General features: G+C 41.1%; 1 protein-coding gene across 3 annotated transcripts in view; it reads right to left on the reverse strand.

Annotated features, from left to right (window-relative positions):
• The window catches only part of RFX7 (regulatory factor X7), a 113,601-nt gene extending 99,814 nt beyond the window's left edge, over positions 1-13,787 (reverse strand). Inside the window, exons 1-2 of one of the 3 annotated variants that reach the window (XM_079768835.1) lie at positions 13,398-13,787; positions 13,074-13,236 (exon numbers count right to left, since the gene is read on the reverse strand). In XM_079768835.1, the coding sequence (XP_079624961.1) occupies positions 13,074-13,234 (161 nt within the window). In that variant the 5' untranslated portion in view covers positions 13,235-13,236; positions 13,398-13,787. Of the gene's footprint in view, positions 1-13,073 lie in introns of all 3 variants that reach the window. The other 2 variants (XM_079768834.1, XM_079768833.1) reach the window with 2 other exon arrangements.
• Between the last annotated feature and the right edge of the window lie 9,268 nt (positions 13,788-23,055).

A 23,055-nucleotide genomic window follows, 5' to 3' on the forward strand; every position in this document is an offset into this window, starting at 1 on the left:
ACCATTCGGTCAATTTGCACATAAGCCTTTTATTATATAGGACTAGAGGCCCGGTGCATGAAATTAGTGTACAGGGTGTGTGTGTGTGTGTGTGTGTGTGTGTGTGTGTGTGTGTGTGTCCCTCAGCCCAGCCTGTACCCTCTCCAATCTGGGACCCCTCGAGGGATGTCCGACTGCCCGTTTAGGCCCGATTCCAGTGGGATTGGGCCTAAACAGGCAGTCGGACGTCCCTCTCACAATCCAGGACTGCTGGCTCCCAACTGCTCGCCTGCCTGCCTTCCTGATTGCCCCTAACCACTTCTGCCTGCCAGCCTGATCACCCCTAACCATTCCCCTGCCAGCCTGATCGACACTTAATTGCTCCCCTGCCAGCCCAATTGCTCCCAACTGCCCTCCCCTGCAGGCCTGGTTGCCCCTAACTGTCCTCTCCTGCAGGCCTGGTCGCCCCCAACTGCCCTCCTCTGCTGGCCCGGTCACCCCTAACTTCCCTCCCTTGCCACCCTGGTCACCCCTAACGGCCCTCCCCTACCGGCCTGGTCACCCCTAACTACCCTCCCCTGCAGGCCTGGTTCCCCCCAACTGCCCTCCCCTGCAGGCCTCGTTCCCTCCAACTGCCCTCCCCTGCAGGCCTGGTCACCCCCAACTGCCCTCCCCTGCAGGCCTGGTTCCCCCCAACTGCTCTCCCCTGCTGGCCTGGTCCCTCCCAACTGCCCTCTCCTGCTGGCCTGATCACCCACAACTTCCCTCCCCTGCCGGCCATCTTGTGGCGGCCATCCTGTGTCCACATGGGGGCAGCCATCTTGTGTGTTGGAGTGATGGTCAATTTGCATATCACCTCTTTATTATATCGGGTAGTTACTTTTTTCCTCTTCCCACTACCTCTCTCACCCCATCCCTCCTCCCCTCAAGTAGAAAATAAAGAGATTTTTCTCACATCTCACAGGGAGAACCTGGTAGGGCTCCTGGAGGTAAAACTCAGGAAGGTGTGGGATTTCCCTAAAAGCGGGACATTCTCAAGCTAGCTCACACTGCGCCTCCAGCAAATTATAGTTTACAGTGCTACTATCTATAGTGGTTTTAGCTTTGGGCTTCTACTCCTGGGCTTCTGCCAGCTATCTGTAAGCTGTGATTCTCTCTATTTGCCTGTCTGCCTCCCATTTTCCAGGGCCCTGAGACCTCAATTCTCTGATGCATTTATGAAGAGTTGTTGATTTTCAGTTTGTTCAGCTTTTTTCCTAGTGATGACAGAAGTGAGGCCTCCCAAGCTTTTTATGTGTCAGACCATAAACCAAAAAGTCAATATACTTTATCATCATCACTGGGAGATGAGTTAAGAGTATTCCTCACTCAGTTTGCATTCTAATATGCTTTCACATAATCCTGGGTTTACCCAAGGGATAATTACAATATAATTAATATTAAGCAGATAACTATCATCTACTGTTTGTCAATAAAAGGGAGTGAAGATTGAAACGGTTATCCATATTCTTTGAGCAGTTTTCCCAGTGATGGGATATAGGAGTCCACAAACTGCTGCCCAAGAGCCAAATCCTTCCAGCAGTGGAACAAATCTGGCCATCCATTAATTTATATACTGTCCCTGGCTACTTTCCTGATACAACAGAGATCCTATGTCCTCAAAGCAAAAAATATTTACGCCAAAAATATTTACTATCTGGTCCTTTGCAGAGAAATCTTGCTGACTCCTTTACTTATGAATGGCCTGTCTTGGCTCAAGCTTCAGATTTTCCTAAAATCTCTCGAACAAGCAGCATCTAGTCTCGGCATTCCCTGTATTTCTTGCTAAGCGGACCCAGGCCCAGCTAGCGGCAGCAAGCCTTGGTTTGCAGCTTGACCTTTCCTGAGCACCTCCAAGCACAGCAGAAGTAGCAGCCATCTGCAGATCGCTTTGTAGCTCATGCTAGGTAGCCCCAGGCAGAACACAGGTAGTAGCTGACCTTGACCTGCACCTCCTGGGAAGTCCCTTAGCTAGTACACTTAGTGGATAGCTTCAGACCACATCAGAGCACCACCCATCCACCTCACAAGTGTATAACTGAAACTAATATAATCTTGTATGTCAACTGTAATTGAAAAATATAAAATGACAAAAAAACAACAGCAGCATACTAAAAAATATTGAAAGTGTTTAAGTACTTAATTGTACAGAATTCACTATACATGAGATCAAGAAAAGGCCAATTTGAACTAGCGTAGCTAAAGAATGTTTCAAAGTACTGTAATTTGAGCTATGACTTAAAATGGTTAAAACATGATTAAGTAGGTTTTGGAGACAGGGAAGTGGAGAATCCACAAAAGTATAAAGCAGGAATAAAAGCAGAACCACAAAATAAAAGGCCGACAGTGAAGTGTCCACTGGACTGAAGTGGAGTTAAATGTTGGTTAACAGCAAGAAATAGGGTTGGATTGATTGTATTAGGCTAGATTACACTCACATTGAAACCTGATGAAAATCTTTAGACATGACATGGTGGGTAAGGTGAAGTTGTATGTTTTTAGAAGGGGACTACATGAAAAAGGATATTTTAGAAGATTTATTTTGACAGCAATATACAGCATAGTTCAGTGGGGGTTGGGGAGCAGAGAGCAGCTATGTTGCTGCTGAAATAACCCAGGAATGAAATGGTAAAGCACTGAATTATGGTCCTGGAGTATAAGTAGGAAAATAAGGAAACTTAAGTGACAATGCAAACTTGGCAACTTGTTAAAATACTGGGCATGGGAATGAGAGAAAAATCAAATATGAAAATCAATACTGCCAGTCTGATAGACTGAAGGAACAGTGATATCTACCACCAAAAGTAGAACTGGAAATGAAAGCAAACTGAAGTAGCAAGGCACCATGACACAGAAGAAGGATTATCATGAAAATGCCAAGTTTAATATAATAGTGGTCGCTCCCTGTATTCTGGTGAATGAATGAGTAGATATGGTAGAGTTGTCTGTTCAGCCCATCAATTCCTTCTTTTATTTAAATCTTCACCCAAGGACATGATTTTATTGATTTGAGAGAGAGACAGAGAGAGAGAGAAATATTGACGTAAGAGTGAAATACCAATCGATCAATTGCCTCCCACGTGCACCCCGACGGGGGTTGAACCTGCAACCTGGGTATGTGCCCTCCTAACAGGGACTCAAACCGCGACCTTTTAGTGCACAGACAACACTCCAGCTAAGCACATTGGCCAAGCCCAGCCCAACTATTTCTTGATTTTAGCAAAGTGAAAAGAGAAAAACAATAGATGGCTGAGAAATAAGTGTCTGGATATTCACAATTAAAGAGCATCTAAAGGAAGGGAGCAGGAAAAATAAAATGTCAATCAATCAGAGATAAGGTACATGAAACAGGATTTCACATTCTTGTTCAGGGAATCACCAATGCCAGGCAGAGTAGCTGATACAAAGGCACCTCTGAAAAAGGAATGAATGAGAATTTCAAAAGTGCAAAGAAATCATAATGACAAGAAAAGTTAGAGTCATAATGAAAGGTAAAGACTAAAAAAGGGCCACTGAGTTGGCAAGAAAAGCAGGAAGCCAGACTGCAAGAGTTAAAAGGGACAAGAGCAGAGAGATCTATCCGTGTGTGGGGGTGGAAGCCTGGTGGACAGACTTCAGCTAAAAGGAAAAGCAGCAGGACAGACAAAGGGCATTATTTTACTTGTTTGGGTATTTTTCCAAACTAAAAATAACACTCGCTCATTCAAAAACATTTGGAAAATATAATAAAGTAGGGTGAAAAATATCATACATTGTTCTACCAAGTGCAAACACAGTTAATGCTTGTAAGATGTATGTTCACACCTACTCCACCAAAAATATGAGTGGGCTTACATATTGTACAACAGGACAGAAATTGAGAGACTGGAGGGAAGAGAAAGGAATATGGAAAACTGCAAAACCCTGGACAAGATCAGCTAGCGAATGGTTACTATAGTTCTTAAATATTTTTCTTAGTGGTCAAAAATAGTAGTTTTCTGCCTGGCAACCACTGTGGGTCAGTGGTTGAATGTCTACCCATGAACCACGAGGTCACTGGTTTGATTCTTAATCCCCAGTAGGGGTTGTGCAGAAGACAGCCGATTGATGATGTAGCTCTCTCATCTGATGTTTCTATCTCTCTATTCCTCCCCTCTCTCTAAAAATTAATAAAAACATATTTTTAAAAGTTTTCTGCTTTATTTTTTATCACTGACAGTAAAGATTTTTACATTTTAACTGTTTATATTTCATCTTATAAGATGAGTATTTACATTATTAATTCACTTACCTAATGACATTTTTTTCTTAGGACTATGAATGAACTATTTAGGTCACTGAGAGATCAACTCTTTGTTTTACTGGAAAACCTTTTCTCCAAGGTTGTTTGCTGCTGCTTTAAGGACATCATATGAATGTATAAAGTAACAGGAAAAGCGGCCAATGGAAAAAAACAATTTGATAATGCTGACAAAAACAGGGTATATGTTAGAACAAATTCCGTAAATACATGGAAAGAGATGAATCCAAAAGGGGGAAATAAACTGCCTCTGATAATGGAAAAGTACATAGGTAGGTGCCACAGGTGCCAAGATACAGGAAGTGGAGATATGGGCTGAATGAGAGGGCCCCTCACCAAATATTCTAATCCTCTTCATGAAGTGCTATCCATCACTGAGAGTCAATTCAGGTTACACAGTCCTCTTCCAAGACTGCTTAGACTGCTCCTGGTCCTCTACCTGAGTCCCACCCACCCCCAACCTTTTTTTCTTCTACATTATTACTTTACATTCCTTCTTCTACCTTTGTACATTAAAACTTAGGTAAAAGGATTGATACTGGTAGAAATTCCACTCCTCAGTCAGGTAAATTTTGGCCTAAGCTATTTTTCTCTAATTATTCTCATTACTAACAAGGCTTACTATTATCAACAATTCTTAATGTCATTCCTGCTAAAGATTCCTTAGTAAGCATATTGATAAATGTATTTGGATCAATAGCCCATCCGCTGATTTTTTGTTAAGACCACCATCTTGAATTTTGCCAATAAAAATATTATGTCCTCACTGAATCCCTCTCTCTTCTAATTCTATATTTGTCTGCATTAATAAAATCTTTCTTTTGTTAGATTCAATTGATGATACACACAACTACCACACAAGGGATGACTGCTTTAAAAGTAAATAAAGTGTCTCATTACTTTTTAATTTTCCTATGCCTGTATATAGTAGATATCAAAATACGATGTACTGAATTCAGTTTTCCTTGACCTCTATCTTCTGTAAATTCAGTATTAGTCTTTGACCTTCTCATCTCACTTCTTTAAAATGTGTGTGTACAGAATTTGGCCACACACTCCTTGCTAATATCTCCTCCTTCAGAAAAAGGGATTAAGCATTTACTAATCTGACAGTTAATTTTTTAGATCACACTGCATAAATCTAATGACTGCAATCAAATTAGGGAAGTGATTCACTTACTACATCAACTAAAGCATCTTATTCAAATAAATTTCCCAAATTCCCAGAAATACCAACTTTACTCCAAGCCAGATGTCACTGAAGTGATACTCTTGTCTAATTAAATTTTTTAAATTTCATATATACTGCAAAAAAACAATGGCAAATTCTTGGCTTCGCCACAATATTTTATTGTCATATTATAAATTACTTATTATGTAGTGATTGCTTTGTTTCAGGCATATGCAGTCCCTGAATTCCTATGAACTTTACATATTAGAAATGTTTACATAGGGAATATTTCATTAATTCAGTAAAAATTCACTAAAATAGACTCATCTTAGGTAAGGCCAGTCTAAACTCCTAGAAAAAAATTAATTTATACAACTCAGGTCATGTTCCCTGCAAGTTCGAAAAGTTTCATTGAAGGGTAGCACATGAGCTGGATCTTCAAGTTAGACACTTTATATCAGTAGAAAAAAGAGGAAGGTTTTTTAAGGTAGCAGGTAAAGAGACCAGCATATAATTAGAGAATCAAGATAATGAAAGCAAAGAAAAAGGGTTATGGATAGTACAAACTGAAGTAGCCACTTCATACAGTAATCCCCTATTCTCATCCTGTAGCTACTTGGCAGTATCAGGTGACCAAAGTAGGAAAGTCATAAAAAAAAAAAGAATACAAGTAGAAAAATGTCTGTATCTTAAATTTAGGTATCCTAAATATAAACACGATAGCCCTAGGGACTAATACCCTCTAAGATAACCAATAGTTCCGATGCTGTACCTATAATAGAACTCAAATTCTAAAAATTACCGATTTCAGAAAGAAAGGGGAAGATAATTGTAGGGCATATGTACTACCATCACTTCCTATTCCCATGCCCTTGGTAAGCATCACTAATTAATCAATTTAGCATTCAAATTCAAGTGAATTTGCTAATTCTTTGTTGGAATGAGTAAGAAAGTACCTTTTGCCACGTGAACCCTTGCTATCCAAACCCAGATTATGAATAAATTCTGTTAAAATATATATATATTTATATATATTTGATAAGGCTATTTGGAGGAGATGGTATTTCACACCATATGGATTCTTATCTTCCAAAATTCTAAGACATAACAGATTTCAATCTGTCACTCTGACCTCTCACGCTTTGAATTCAAAAACTAAATAGAGATTCAAGTAGCAAAGAATATATGTATGCTTTCAGTTTGTTTTATGATATGACAAATACAAAACGTCACCTCCCACACAATGTTTTGTAATGTATATAGGAGTTACCATAATAGATGCCTGATAGAGGTTCTGTGTGCATAATTAACCAAACCTCATTGTTTCTATTTCCTCTTATAAATTGGAGGCGCATAGCCATGAAACAGAAAAAAGTAAATGTCTCAAGAAAAAAATAATACATTTTAGTTTTTAATCATGTGGGTTAAAGTTAGGTGTTAACTATCTTAATCTCATAGTCAGCAATCAAGTGCATTAAGGCTTCAGAGCTTATTGTTCCTTATTTACTATCCTGCCCAAGGCAGGAAGATTCTTCTTCCTACTGCTCCATGCTGCTCATCTTTAACCTGAACCCTTAGAACCCTTGAGAAAGCAGAAGAGAAAGAAACTAAGATACAGAAAGACTGATGAAAAGGGAGGCACTGGATAAGAGTGGTCTAGTTTTGTCGGAGATATGGAGTAGTAACCATCTTATTGTCTTGTTCTTAAAGAATACTCTGTCACAACTACACATTAAAACGTCTACCCTAGCCTGAATTATTCTGAAAAGAATACACACCTTTCTTATTTACATAACCAAATTTACAATATAATATTCAACACTGCCTTAAAAATATTAAATCATTACTATAAAAAAAAGTTCCTGTATGAGGTGTTTATAAGAATTGAGCACCAGTTTATAAACAAATCAAGCACACAAAAACCCCCACCCAACCCCCCAGTGCAATCTCTCAACTAGCAACTAGTATAATTCCCAACAACAGGGATACCGCATAGCCTTACATACATTATTTTTGTATAATCAGCAACAACTCCTAACCTTAAATGAAATACATGCCCAATAAATATTTGCAGACTGAATTTCACATAAAAGAACTCTTGCACAAGGTAACAATAAGTGAACAGTCTTCAGATAGTCTTCTAGAGCTAAAACCCAGGGAAGGCTGACAAATCCTAATAATCCATCCATTGAAAATGTTCTGCTGATTGCATATGAGTAGTTAAAGCTGTTAGTATTCACTGTGCTTATGGTATGCTTTATTATTGTTGTCAATATTTATTTAGTAACAAGAATCATAATTTAACCTAAAGGAACTTTCAAGGTCATCTAATATGAACCTTTCATTTTCTAGACAAGGAAACTAAGATCTATTTTTTCCACAATTAACACTCTGGCACTTGTCACCTCCTTCCCTGGTTCCCTAACTGAATAAAAGATATATTTTATTGCACATTTTTGCTTAGGTTAATATTACAAATGAATGGACATTCCTCAAATGCCAGTCTCTAGCATAGTACTTCATATATAGCAGGTACTCAGGCAAGTACTTACACAATGATCTTGCACAAAGTGCTCAAATTTGAGTAAATGTCAACGTTTATTTTAATTATTTTCATCTGAACACTTTTAATGTGCAACATTATTTTTCTAATATCAAAGGTGACTAGACATAGTTTTTATTCAAAGCATGTTTCACAACAAATGAGACACTTCTGTCTCTTCTACCACTGTGAAGCTCATTTCCCCCAATACAACCAAAAACTAACAGTGATATAGAAACTAAATCAGTTCTGTACGTAACATCAGTTCTGTCATTAAAGACAACTCCCAATAGGGAAAGCAAATTGGTCAATTATTTATGCAAACATACATAAAAACACAAACACACACACACACACACACACACACGTTGCCTAAGCTAAACAAGGCCAGAAAGTCAAGGGGCTTGAAATTGCTTAACTTGCCTTTCTGGTCAATAGAGCAGACAATTTCATCAGTTCAAATCATAGAGGAGAACAGGAACTGCCTTCTTTCTGGAATCAGAAACACTTAGTGTTGGGATGCAACCACCACAGCTGGCCTCAATACAGACAAGCAAAAAGCACCTTAAGTCTTGGTGCGCTTGATAGGTAAGACAGACTGAGCTCAGGGCAGATAGCATGTCAACCAATTAATGGAAAATATATGAAAGCCAGTGGATGTACTAGTCAGTCTCTAACTTTAAAGTAAAATGAAGATCATGGGCTACGGTTAAAGTAAACTCTACAGTTAGGAGCTTTACAGTAAATGTTTCCCACTGCAGTTGAAGGAAATATAACTGTTTCTCAGACAGAGTTAATAAACTGCCTGACCCAGAACAAGGACAAAACTACTAACTTCTAGGACAGGGGACAGAAATTAAAACTAATATGGAATCACTATGTAAACCTTAGGATCACCATACTTTGCTCACTGTAACTGAGAAATAAGAAAGTTAAACAAAATTGCTCAATTTGGGATTAAATTAGAATTTAGATAACATCCCAAGTGGTCCACATATGTAATTCTACTTTGATTATAGTTGTAAATCTAAAATGTTCCAGATTCAGAAATCTATATGACTTACAAGACTGAATACAGACAAGGAGCTCTGGTCCCTGCAATGTTTCCAGGGTCTGATAATGAATCAGAGGAATTTTACTTGTCATTCAATTTCACTCTTACTAAGTGGGGAGAACAATTGACACAGCTTCTAAGACTGTTTTAAGAAATGGTTTACAAGGCCTTACTTGAAAATAAAATTACATAAATAAAAACAATAATTAATAACCACTAATTCTTTTAAGAATCCCTGAATTTGTTTGTTGAGTAAATACAGTATTAGAACATTATCTACAATAAAACATCAGGGATTCTTTTAAAATTCTAGGAAAAGGTTTGTAGTCTACACATTATAGCCTAATTGCAAATATGTTAATCGCTCCTACCCAGGTAGGTATGATTATTCTTAAAAATAATAACAGGCAGAATAGAATGCAAAAGTAATTTTTTTCTATTCTATTTTTTCCACAGCAATTTTATTCTATCAGGGTTTCAAGTAAAACTGCTTTAAAAACACAAAGAAAAACACTTAGTAAATTTTTGTTTGTTTGTTTAAGCTAAGTAGAAAAACAACACCTATTAAGACACTTGGAGATAAGAGGAAAGAAGAACTTGCCGTGGTATTCTTTTTTTTAGATAACTAAAGAGGGGTGCAATGTTAAGTTAAAGAAGTTTGCAGTGGGATTAGGTTGTGGTTTTGTTTTAGGTTGTCACTATGAGTATTCATTTACGAAAAGGACACAGGTTACTAGTTTTCTTTTTTTTTAAGTTTATATTATAATTCTATTGCTTAGAAAATATACATAACATTTCTTACAGTATATTCAGTATTAAACACAACTCTGCAAATAAATCCCCTGTCAAGCGAGTAGTCTAAGTGAGCTGGAGTCTATGGAGTAGGAATGAGGAAGGTCAAGAAAGGTACATGTAGGCTTGGACTTCATTTGAAGATAAGTCATAAATATATTAAATATAACACCACTATCAAGTTAGTAGTAGCTTTATTTTCTAGAACTATCTTTAAAATACATATTTCCAATTCTTAAGAAATATAATTTCTGATCCCATTAAGTACCATCATTTCAACTTTGAATACTTAATCTTCTTTTTCAAAGACTAATTTGATGCTTGAAATGATCATGGACATACTTTTGTCAAACAGCACTTTAGTTTAACAAACAAAAACAAATAATTATGAACTGAGATAATAAATAACTCTATTGTCCAGCTAACGGCCTACATCGCCTACTATATTTATATTCGCAGAATAGGAGAACAAGTATAGACATGTTTGTGATCTGCAAGTCCAATATACTCTGGAATCAACCTAAATGCAAAACTCATTTAACAATTTCTGCTTAATGTAATTTTAAATTGTCATTAGTAATGTTCGGCTGTTTCTGTTTAATGTAATTTTAAATTCTCATTAGTAATGTTACCAAAGATTGATATAGGAAGCAACAAAACGGATAATCTCTCAGATTATCAGGTGATAAAAAAAATTGGTAAAGCATTGTTCTTCAAGAAATGTAAAATGAGATACCTAAAGAATTGCAATCTTATCTATTAAAAGATTTTAATTTAACATATATATAAGGTATCCCAAAAATTTTATACATACACTTTGAATAATTATGGCAGTGTTTATTAAAGGAAATTTCATTTTCAAAATTGAGTTATCAGCTATTAAAGTTCATATACTTTTTTTAGGACACCCTATTTCATAGATGGTATTGAAGGTATTTCACTTTTAAATGTCTTTATATAGTTACCTGATAAATCTATAAATCCAGTTTTGTGAAACATCGGATATGAGACTATACATTAAATATATTCCCTAATGTTGTTTATGATCACTAATGTTTTTACAAAGTTTTAAATGTAATATAAACAATTTTTGCAAATAGGATTTCTAAAGTTGAAAATTAAATGCCAGTAAGTGTGCCATTATAATTTAAAAATAAAGATTAAAATTGTACATTTGGAAATTAAAGTGTTTGTTGGCCATTACTTTTCCAGAGCAAGTACCAAAAACGCAAGTACACTATGCTTCAGGAAAGGATTTCTCACATTAAAGTCAGTGCAGTTAAATTGTAATGGATGTGTAAACATAAATTATCAATGAAAGAATTATTAAATCACATGATTTACCAAAAAGAGCCTCCACTATCATTATTATTCAAACACTTGTCAGTTATCTATACAACTTACTCTTATTTTTAAAATACTATAAAATGAAGGTTCCTTTTCCCCTATTGCTCTCATAATAAGTCAAAATATACATTACTAATTCAACTTTTTAAATATGTCTTTCTTAAAAGATTTTAGTCTTTTTAATTTGGGTGCCCCTTACCTGAATGAAAAAACCAAAGTGCTTATTCAATTTAATGATGATTTCAGGGACACTTAAGTTACATCAAGTAACTTAAAGGGGGGGGGGGGGGGTGGGCACTCTGGTTTCTGGTGAGCAGAAGCTTAACCATCTCTTCCTGTAAATTACAGCTTTAATAGGGAGCTCAGGGTATCCATTGAAGAATAAAGCATTCTCTCTCTCTCTCTCTCTCTCTCTCTCTCTCTCACACACACACACACACACACACTCACTCACACATACAGTACACACACATTACTATTTTTCTGACCTATTCAAGTTGCCACAACATGACTATTGTCAAAGTCAAAAAATATTACCTTTAAAGCATTTAAACTTCATTTTAAAATTAAAACTGAAAGCAAGATACACAGCTGCCCACTACTCTAGAATAAAACTATTAAAGCCTGCACTGACCTACTTCATATTAGCATCATGCCAATATGGATGTGCACCAGGAAAATAATAAAAATTACTATATAACAAAGCTTTGTATTTTAGAAATTGTCACTGTTTTCAAATGTGTAAATATTGTACTGCAATGTCAGTTATTTTATGATACATTTCTTTTTAAATTGCAATATAAAAGGAGTTTTGATATTTTAGTAGTCATATTCAATGATGGACATGCAAGACTTCATTTTTAAAATCAGAGCTTTTTTTATACCACATTTAATTCTATTTTAAAAGTTCTATTAAAAGTAGCCTCTTACACCAAATTCCAAATACTGCTTTCCATGTTTAAAATAGCACTACACTTTTTTTTTTAAATGTCAGTTTTTAAAAATGCAAGTTCATGTTCAAAGAGTATTTGCAATGGCTCTAAAAGGATAGACTTAACTCGGTGTACTTAATTATTAAAAGGCTGGCAACAGTCTTTCAGAGTTTAATCTAATGCGGAAATATTGGAAATTCTCATATAAAAAAAGTACAGGAATATAGCAAAGGGCATTTTATCTATGGTTTCTAAAAAAGGCACACGAAATGGTAAAACATTTATTTTAAATTAAAGATATATTGTTAAATGAAAAAATCATTTTACAGTGTAAACTACCACCTTAAAAAAAACACACCATCTTATACTAAAGAAGCCTTTTCTTCACAATCAATGCAAAGAATAAACTCCCTGGAAGAGAAATTTAATCTCTGAATAAAGAAAGCAAAAACATTCAGAAACAGCAGCTAAGCCAGCTGAAAGGAAGAGACAGACACATTAGGTTTTGTGCTGCCTGTTAATATTCTTACGCACAATGTCTGTTTGGTGAAAATCCACCATGCACTGCTTCCTCCCTGTATGACTGCAACAAGGAGTAAACACATTTCACGCTCCCCGGTCCCAAATTCATGCTACCATCATGCAAGATGACTTCATTTCGACCCCTATTCCGTTGACACAGAAGTGAAAACCACAAATAATGTGTTTATCATCCCTCCCCACGGAGGAGCGGGTGAAGGCACCCGGGGGCTGCGGAGACCCAGGGCGGGGGCACGTTTCCCACCCCTCCGCGGGCCCTATCCGGAGGCAGCTGACCCCGGATCCCCGCGTTCAATGGATGCAGCCGCCGCTCCGCCGCTCCCCGCCCGCCGCCCCCACCCCCTTTGCAGCAGAAATGTGCCCGGGCGGTTTCACCCCGCGATGGTGGATCCTCTTACCAGATGGAGTTCTTGATCTCGTGTTGCAGCGCGCTGGCCTCTGTCCCTGGCAGCCCAGGCACAAGGGCTGGCAGAGCCACCCCCGGGTTGGGGGTGCCGGGGGGAAGCTGCTGATGGGCATCAGGCTGCTGTGGCGGCGGCTGTTGTTGTTCCTCTGCCATCGCTGCTGGAGGGGTGGGAGGGAGGCAGGGGAGATGGGGGCGCGGGGAAGGGTGAGGGGAGAGACGGGGAGGGGAGGTCGAAGGGGGAGAGGAGGAGGGGGGGGAGGGACCAGGAGGAGGAGGAGGAGGAGGAGGAAGGAAGCTGGATAAGCTAGGCCTTTACCCCAGGGCTCGAGTGAGTCGCTTTTGCCTGCCGCCTGGGGGACATCACCGGGGAGACCGAGGAGCTCCTGACGGCTGGGGCGCTTCACCGCGGGAGAGGCATGGCGGCGCCCCTCAGCCCCCCGCCGCCGCCTCCTCTCGTCAGCGGCCGCGGCTGGGGGGGTGGTGAGGAGGGGGCGTCAGAAGACGAGGTGGGGGGGGCAGGGCTCCCCCAAATCCAAGGAGAATGGTTGCTCGGGGACTTCACGGCCTGGCCTTCCTTTCCTGCCCCTGGGGCTTCCTACTCCGGGAGCCCCGCGCGGCTGCAGCCCCAGGCTCCGCTCCACGCCACTCCCCAAGCCGCCGCCGCCGCCGCCGCCGCCGCCGCCGCTCGCTCCCGGCCCCGCCGCCGCCGCGCGGCCGCCGCTGCGCTGCCAGCCCGGAGGCAGCCCGTGCGCGCAGCCGCACTGCGGCCCGGCGCAGACGGCAAAACACCTACCGCTCGGCCGGGCGGGGGGCGGGGGGGCGTGGACCCGTGTGTGCGGGTGACCCGGCGCGGGCGCGGGGGGCTGGGAGGGGGGGCGCCCGGGTGCGGGGGGCGGGCGCGGGCCAGGCGGGCCCGGAACGCGCGCCGCCGGGCGAGGAGGCCACTGGCCGCGCGGGTGGAGGAGAGCAGGAAAACGTGGGGGAGGTGCTGGCGAGAGAAAGAGGACCCGAGGGAGGAGGAGGAGGAGGAGGAGGAGAAACCAAATTTAATATTTGGCTTGGAAATGGGATATTCCCCCCCCCCCCATCTTCAAAGCAAGGAAAGTCAAATTAATCAACGTGACCCCCCCCCCTCCCCTCCACAAGGGAGGATTCCTTTCTCCCTGGGCAAATGGAGAGCACGGGAGCAGGTGATACGCTGACTTTTCAGAAGCCCCCAAAGAAAAACACCCGTTGGAATTAACCACCTTCTAGGTAATTCAGTCCTGAACGGAAATCGCCAGTCGGGAGCTGGGCAGAGTGCTCCTCGGCCGGGCATTCAAAGCCCTCCAAATCTGGCCCCACTCTGGCTGTCCAATCATCGCGGCCTCCATCCCCCCGCAAGCGCGCCCCGCGCCAATCAGGGGAGTCTCCATGCCATCCTCCACGCGCAGCAGATTCATTCTTCCTTCGTGCCTTTGCTCGTGCTGTTCCCCTCACCTCCCATCTCACCCCCTTTCCAGCACTGCCCGCCCTCCTCCGTGCCGCTCTCCAGCCAACCCAGGCTCGAAGGCACAGCTCAAGTCGCGGCTTGTCAGGGTCCCTGGCAGCCAAGGCCCCTGCCTGCCTCTGACATAAACGCATGTGGTTCTCTCAACATGGAGGCTCAGGCTCCGGCCACCAGCCCCTTCCTTTGGAGCCAGTTGAACCCCTGGTCGCACTCTCTGCCCCTTCCCGCCCCCATTCATACTATAAGAGAGAGCTTTGCCCACCAAGAGTAAGATTCCCTACCAGAAACAAGCAAGTCCCCTTTAAGAGCAGAATTGGCTTTTCGAGGTGGGGCTGATCAGGGAGGCCTAACCGGCCTGGGGTAGAAGACAACAGCCAAGGCCCCTGGCACCAGATGGAACAGCTGCTAAGCTCACACTGACCTTTCTCTGGGCCCGTGGGTGTTATGAGCTTTTCAGCTTTTAACTTTTTTTTTGACAGTTTCTATCAGGTCTCTACCTGACAAGATTCCCTGGCCACTTTCCTGCTGTGCTTGGACTTTGGGCCATGAGGCTCTGCCACCTTTTAGACTCCTGGTGGGCGGGGAATCTGATTGGCTTGGGTTCCTGGCCTTTGGAGAGCTCAGTTCACTTCCTTGGCCGGAAACCCTCTTACTTTTGCACCACTGTGCACTTAGACGCCACTCCCAGATTCACCCTGAATGCTTGCACATGGTGGGGCTGGAGGGGGGGTGGGGGGTGGGGAAGGAAGGGGGGCGGGGGAAGGACACCTGTGTGCAAAAACACAGCTCCTCCATGCAGATTCCAGGCCTCTTGGATTCCTTTGCACCCTGAATACCCTTTGCACTAATTGTTTCACACAAACAGGCCCCCTTTTCCATAACCTGTTAGCGTGGCCACTTTAGGAAATATAAAGGTTGTTTATGAATTCATTTGCATATGTACCCTGAGTCCTAGGTAAAGACAGTATTTTCCTGTACCAAATTGATAGACCTGCTGTGCGCACTAGACAGAAGCTTTGAAGAATAAAAATAGCTAATGTTGAGCACTTTCAGTGTGCCAGACCTAGCACTTTTCATACATTATCATAGTTATTCCTCCCCAAACTGTATATTGCAGGTACTATTCTCCATATTTTACAGATGAAACAGAAGCTTAGGTTAAATAGCATTATTAAAGTTACCCAATTAGTAAATGAAAGAGCCAGGAGTTGAAGCCTGGAAGTCTAATTCCAGAACCTGCAAGCCATGGTTATAGTGAAGAATCTTGAATGTATGTATAAGCTCTGTATTCGTGGGGGAGATGAAGGAAGTAAAAAGGCACTGGGGAAAGTTGCCAAGTCTCTCAGATTCTATTTTTTTTTTTACCTGGCCCGGAGAGAATGATGGCTCTACATTGCCATACCCTGGGAAGGGGAAATCCTAGGGAGTGGGAGATTCATCCAAGAAAGGTAATGTATCTGAGACCTGCCAGAGGCCTTAAAAAAACGAAGCTGAGAACCAAGACTTTTTTTTAAAAGTTCGCTACCGGGTGTCACTTAGGCTGGCTTCCTGAGTACAACTTTTGAGTTTTTTATGGGTTCCATAGAAGAACCATGTCACCCCAGCAGCCACTAGAGGGCTCAGCATAGCTGCAACCCTGAGCTGCCCTCTAGCGGCAGTGCTGAAAAGAGGAGCTTGTTTAGCCTTGGGGGCCTTCAAGGGCCAGCAGCAGATAGTTGGAGACATCGGGGACTTCTTTAGTTTCGATTGGCAATGAGAGGGGTGGCAGTTAGTTTGGACTGAAGAGATCTTATTGCCAGAATGAGAACCCTTGCAGGGAGGAAAGGGACAGACCCCACTGCTCAATACCTGGGAGTAGAATGTACGTTTTGTTATAATCTACAGAGATGGCTGCAAATACAATTATGCCACTGGAAACCTAAAAGAAAACATGAAGTTACCCCAAATCTTGTGTTGGGACTCAGCCAAACCCAGACACCCTGAGGAAAGGTAGCAGCGTAGCCATGTGCTTCTGAAATTGTATGTGCGGCCCTCTGGTGTTGAAACCCTGTACCAAGGTCCTTCAAGGACCCAGAATAATCGGGGTTTATTTTTCTCAGACCTTCAGTTTGACTCAGTGAGAAATAATGGAAAATATTATAGTAAGCATGAATTTTAAGATTACACTCTAGATTTGGAGCTTATATTTCCCAACCCTGAGGAATATAAGTCTATTCTCCCTGTAAAAGTGTACTCGGAAATGGAAAATTTTGAGAAACACTGATGCAGTGGGGAAGAAAGACTTCAGTCTTGGAGTCAGAAGACTTGGGAATTCAAACCCTCTGTTTACATCTCTATAAAAATGAAAATAATGACCTACCTCACAGGGTTGTTATGAGGAACATGGAAATTGATATCTAAACCGCAGGAGTGCTGTACACATACATATAAAGACAATCTATAAGGTGGCTGGGTTGTGAACACCTCAAAGGTAGTGACTATGTATTTAACCTAGTAGCCCTAGTGCATAATTCTTTACTCCTAGGTGTTTAGTAAATGTTTGTTGAATTCAGTAGTCATCTAATTTTCTTAGCCCATTACATTACACCTCTCCTATGTCTGTAAACCTTGTCTCCTTTATGAAACCGTAAACTTTTTATACTGTCCAGACTATAGCATATACATGTATCCTACATTTAACATGCATAATAGTATTGGGCACAGAAAACATAAAGAAAGAAAGAGAGAGACCTGGTCCCTACTTGTAGTAGGTTACATTCTTTGGAGCAGAGAGACATATTAATATATATTAATTATACAAGATGATGAGCTCTAAAACAGAATTGTGTCTACTAATGCTATAGAGACATAGTGGAGGGAGATACTGGTCCTGCTCGGGGTAAAGGAGCTGTTTGAGAAGGCCTCTTGGCTAGCATCTGAACTGGGTCTCGTTGGGTGAACAGAAGTTCATTTGGCAGAGCACTGAGGGAAGAGAATTTCAGGTCAAGAGCAGCATGAGCACTGCTGTGAAGTCGTGACAGGTCACATGGGATGTGTGAGTAATGCATGGCCCAGGGTTAGCTCTGTGCCCGGATCCTCAGTGAAGTGTATAGGAGAGGGAAAGAAGGGGAGGGAGACCATTTTACAGACTTACTCTATTTTATTAGTGATGATTGTTCTGACCAAAGATGAGGCCTAAAATAGGTTTTGTCAGTGGTAAATATTGGTTAAGTGCTTAAAGTGTACATTTCATTTTCACAGATTATGGTCATTTACAGATACAGAAAAGATAAGGTTTTACCCTATTCTCCTGTTTTTCCCCTTAAAAATAACAACAAAATGTTTTATCCTTCTCTTTCCCCTTGATCATTACTTCCTCTGCCTTTTTCCATGGCAAACTTTTCGTAGGAGCTGGAAGAGGAATATGTAATCACCTACATGTTATTATTACTTGAGGGAATGAGGAAGGAAGGCTTTCCACCTTCAAAAAAGTATTTCTTCATATCAGAAAGTAATGGTTAATTTCTTTGGTCTAAGCTGGTGGCTTTCAAAATGCATGTAATCCTAGAATTGTGTCTTCATTATTTTAATAGCATTAGAAGGAGTGAGGTAGAGAGAATGGGAGAGAGGGCCAATAAAAGAGAAAGTAAGATTACAGAAGAGCTCCCTAACCGGTTTGGCTCAGTGGATAGAGTGTCGGCCTGTGGACTGACGGGTCCCAGGTTCGATTCCGGTCAAGGGCATGTACCTTGGTTGTGGGCATATCCCCAGTGGGGAGTGTGCAGGAGGCAGCTGATCGAAGTTTCTCTCTCATTGATGTTTCTAACTCTCTATCTCTCTCCCTCCTCTCTGTAAAAAAAAATAATAAAATATATTTTAAAAAAAAGATTACAGAAGAAGGCCTTAGCCAGTTTGGCTCCGTGGATAGAGCGTTGGCCTGTGGACTGAAGAGTCCAGGGTTCCATTCCGGTCAAGGGCAAATGCCTGGGTTGTGGGCTCGATCCCCAGTGTGGGGCATGCAGGAGGCAGCCAACCAATGGTTCTCTCTCATCATTGACATTTCTATATCTCTCTCCCTCTCCCTTCCTCTCTGAAATCAATAAAAATATATTAAAACAACAACAACAAAAAGAAACAGTGGTATGTTCAGGCAAAGTAGCCTAACTAGGCAAGGCAGCCAGCTGTTTACAACGCTGTCACTACCCAGCTCTTTGGCCCTATCTATACAAGCCGTTCACTCAGGTCCCTTTATTTATCTCTGAGGTTTAACGGGATAAAGTTCTCATAATGTACTTGGCTCTTCAAGTGAAAGATATTATGAAAATGAATGCCAGGTACTGCTTTGATTTCACTTAGAAATTTTCCACTGTTGTTAGAACCACATACATGTTTGTGTTTTGACCTGCAATTCTCTTTTTATTAAAGAAGGTTCAAGTTAATATCATCTGTCTGAATTTTAAAAGAAGTGTTTATTTTTACTTACGGCTAGAAAGGTCCCAAATACAAATTTGATATATCGGAAATTCAGGCCAGCAGCAGCTGTGAACAGAAGCAGGTAAAGAAAAAGCTTATTTGCCTAACCCTAAAAGTGACAAGGAAAAGGCCCTCAAGCCCTACAATGAGGAAGTCAGCACCAGTGCAGTCTGAACTGGTAAGAGCCTAGTCAAATCCTGTTATTCCTCAGTTTATTTCAAGGCACTTATTAGTACCTATTATGTACACATTATCCTGCTGGGACCTCAGAAAGATTTAAAAATAAGTGGTAAACACAGTATTGTTCTAATCTTCAAAAATGTTCATAACCTAGTTGGAACACTAGACCTATCAGCTCATATATCTTTTTAAAAGTGAAGTACAAATACAGGGACAAATAAAAATAAATAAATATGTGACAGGATAATTTATTGGTCTATTAATTTGGTTTATGTCCTTATATTCTTCCTCCCATTCATTCCAAACAGGTTTCAAGGGAGTATTCCTAGGCATAAAGAAGTTGTCTGACAGGATCTCTCTCTTAGACAACTCCAGTGGGCACCAGTCACATTTTAAATAAAACCTCCTGGACTTCAGCTCCTTAGAATTCAATGTCAGTATTATCCCTGGAGTTATCTGCCTTCCACGTTCCTTGCTCCCTGAGATTTTGCCAGGAGATTAAGGAGGTAAGAGCATCTGGGAGCAAGGGAGAGAGAGAGGGAGAGGGAGGGAGAGAGAGAGAGAGAGAGAGAGAGAGAGAGAGAGAGAGAGAGAAGAGAAGAGAAGAGAAGAGAAGAGAAGAGAAGAGAAGAAAGAGAAGAAAGAAAGAGAAGAGAAGAAAAGAAAAGAAAAGAAAAGAAAAGAAAAGAAAAGAAAAGAAAAGAAAAGAAAGGAGGGAAGGGAAGGGAGGGGAGGGGAGAAAGGGAGAGAGAGAGAAGGAGGGAGGGAGGGAGGGAGAGAGAGAGAAGGAAGGGGAGGGTGTGGGTAAGTAGAAATGCAGAGAAAGAAAAAAATTCCCCAAACTGGAGCCCTGGCCAGTGTGGCTCAGTTGCTTGGAGGTCCTCCCGTTCACCAAAAGGTCTCAGGTTCGATTTCAGGGTACATGCTCAGATTGCAGGTTTGATCCCCGGTCAGGGTGCATACAGAAGGCAACTGATCGATTGATGTTTCTGTCACATTCTCTCTCTCTCTCTCTCTCTCTCTCTCTCTCTCTCTCTCTCTCTCTCTCTCTCAATGTAAGAGTTTTGTCCAAAGAAGAGGTTAATAATTAATTAACAAAATGGTTTCTTTCTTGGAGAATGTAAATATGATAAAGAGAAAGGGTTAGGCAGTTGGCAGTAAGAACAGCAGTTGACACACAGGAGAAGGCAGATCGCAGAAACCACTAGACAACAGCATCCAGTAGAGGCAATGAGTAAGCAGAAACTGTGAGAAGACAAGCTGAAAAGCCTACAGAAGACAAGGTAGTTGCTTAGTAATAGTAGGAGCAATAGTCTATTGGAACTGGGTAGATTTTCTGATGGCGCTCTAGAGTGAGGGGCACAATAAGAACAGATAATTGGCCAGGTCTTATTCTGGGAAATCCAGAGTAACCACCCAGAAATCCAGAAACATGCTTAAAGTGACTTCATAGACTTGAAGAGAACTCAGGAACTAAAGGTCATTTAGGTTCCAATGCAATTCTAGTAACTGATTTAAGTTCTCAAACCCCCATGAGGAGGCTTTCCCGGTTCGCTTACTTTATAGGGTGATGCTCTTCCTCCAAAAAAGTCTTGCCCATTTAGTTATGGTCCTTGTCATCTGAAGGCTCAATCATATGTCAAGAATTGCATCCTTTCAGAAGTCTCCCCTTATCCTTTCCCCACTCCACACCTACCTACCTGGCGGAGTTAGCTGTCTCCTTTCTGTGGTCCTGTAGTACTTCCATGGTCTTCTGGCAGACACTATCTCGTTATATGATACTTGTGGATTCTTGTATCTACTCTTCCCACCCCTGGCTCCTGGTACTGTTCTATGTATCTCCAACATACAGCATAGTCCCTACCATAAAGAAGCCAAACAATTACTTGTTTATGGAATGGAGTTATTGAATTATTTGGGCCAAGGGGGGAAAGGCAAAATTCGAGAAGAAGCAGAAGGGGCTAATAAGAAAACTCAATAGTTTATCCATAATAATAGTGCAGGAGCTGAGAACTTAATTAATTCATAGTTAAAATACACGTCTTCATGGGTCTATAGAAATTTGCCAAGCAGCTGACTTTGTCTGTTCAGCTTGACATCTGGTGCTACAATTCTCCAGTTTTAAAGGTACTTTAGCTATTCCTTTTAAGGAGAAGAGTCTGCTATGTTCTCCCTTCAACCTCCAGTTTCTTATCTGAATTCAGATCCACACTCTTGGGCCGGCCAGGCTTGAGGCTCACTCTCAGGGAAATTCCCTGGGATTCAGAGCTTAGATAAATCCAGGATTCAAATCCCAGCCTTACCATTTGCCAATTTTATAGTCTCAGGCCAGTTCTTCACCTCTCCGTGCCTCAGTTTCTTTCTTTCTTTATTGTTTTATTTTTTAATCCTCACCTGAGGATTGATTTTTTTTCCATTAATTTTCTGAGGAGGTGGAAGGGATGGGGAAGGTAGAGAGAGAGAAAGAGAGAGGCATGGATGTGAGAGAGACACATCAATTGGTTGTCCTCCCATGCACAGGTATGAGGTGATATCGCATTGTGGTTTTAATTTGCATCTCTCTGATGATTAGTGACTTTGAGCATTTTTTCATATGTCTCTTGACCATCTCTATGTCCCCTTTGGAGAAGTGTCTATGTAGGTCCTTTGCCCATTTTTAAATTGGATCGTTTGTCTTTCTTTTGTTACGTTGTATGAGCTCCTTCTATATTTTGGATGTTAACCTTTTATGAGATGTATCATTGGCAAATATGTTCTCCCATACAGTGGGCTCCTTTTTCATTTTGTTGATGGTTTCTTTTGCTGTGCAGAAGCTTTCTATTTTGATGTAGTCCCATTTGTTTATTTTCTCCTTTGTTTCCTTTGTCCTAGGAGATGTATTGGAAAACATATTGCTACAAGAGATGTCTAAAATTTTGCTGCCTATGGTTTCTTCTAGGATTTTTATGATTTCACAACTTACATTTAAGTCTTTTACCTATTTGGAGTTTATTCTTGTATATGGTGTAAGTTGGTGGTCTAGTTTCACTTTTTTGCATGATCATAGCAGCACAATTTACAATAGCTAAGATACAAAAATAGCCCAAATGCCCATCAGCAGATGAGTGGAGAAAAAAAACCTGTGGTACATTTATACCATGAAATATTATGCAGCTGTAAAAAAAGAAGGATCTTTTACCCTTTTAGACAGCATAGAGGGGCCTGGAGAGTGTTATGCTAAGTGAAATAAGCCAGTTAGAGAAAGACAGGTATCACATGATCTCATTCATATGTGGAACCTAAAGAACAAAATAAACTGATTAACAAAAAACAAGCATGGAATAGACTGTTGAATCTCAGAGATGGGTGGGTGGATGGGTGGGAAGAGATTAACCAAAGAATGTATATGCATATCTGCATAACCCATGGACACAGACAATAGTGTGGTGAAGGCCTGGAGCAGGGGGCAGCTGCTGGCGAGAAGGGGTCAATGAAGAAAAAAAAGGAGACATCTGTAATACTTTCAACAATAAAGATTAAAAAAATAAAAAGAAAATACACAGCTATTCTGGAAGACTTCAAAATATCTCAGAAATTGTCAGATCAGGTAGAAAAAAAACACAAGTAAGGGCAGAGAGGATTTGAATAACACAATAAAGAAGCTTGATTGCCCATAGCTGGTATGACTTAGTTGGTTGAATGTCATCCAATACACCAAAAGGTTGTGGGTTCAATTCCCAGTCAGGGCACATACCTAGGTTATGGGTTCAGTCCCTGTTGGGGTGCATACAAGAGGCAACCAATCAACGTTTCACTCTCACATTGATGTTTCTCTCTCTCTCTCGCTCTCTCCCTTCCTCTCTCTAAAATCAAT

This window comes from Cnephaeus nilssonii, assembly GCF_951640355.1.
Source record: "Cnephaeus nilssonii genome assembly, chromosome: 4".
Taxonomy (NCBI): domain Eukaryota; kingdom Metazoa; phylum Chordata; class Mammalia; order Chiroptera; family Vespertilionidae; genus Cnephaeus; species Cnephaeus nilssonii.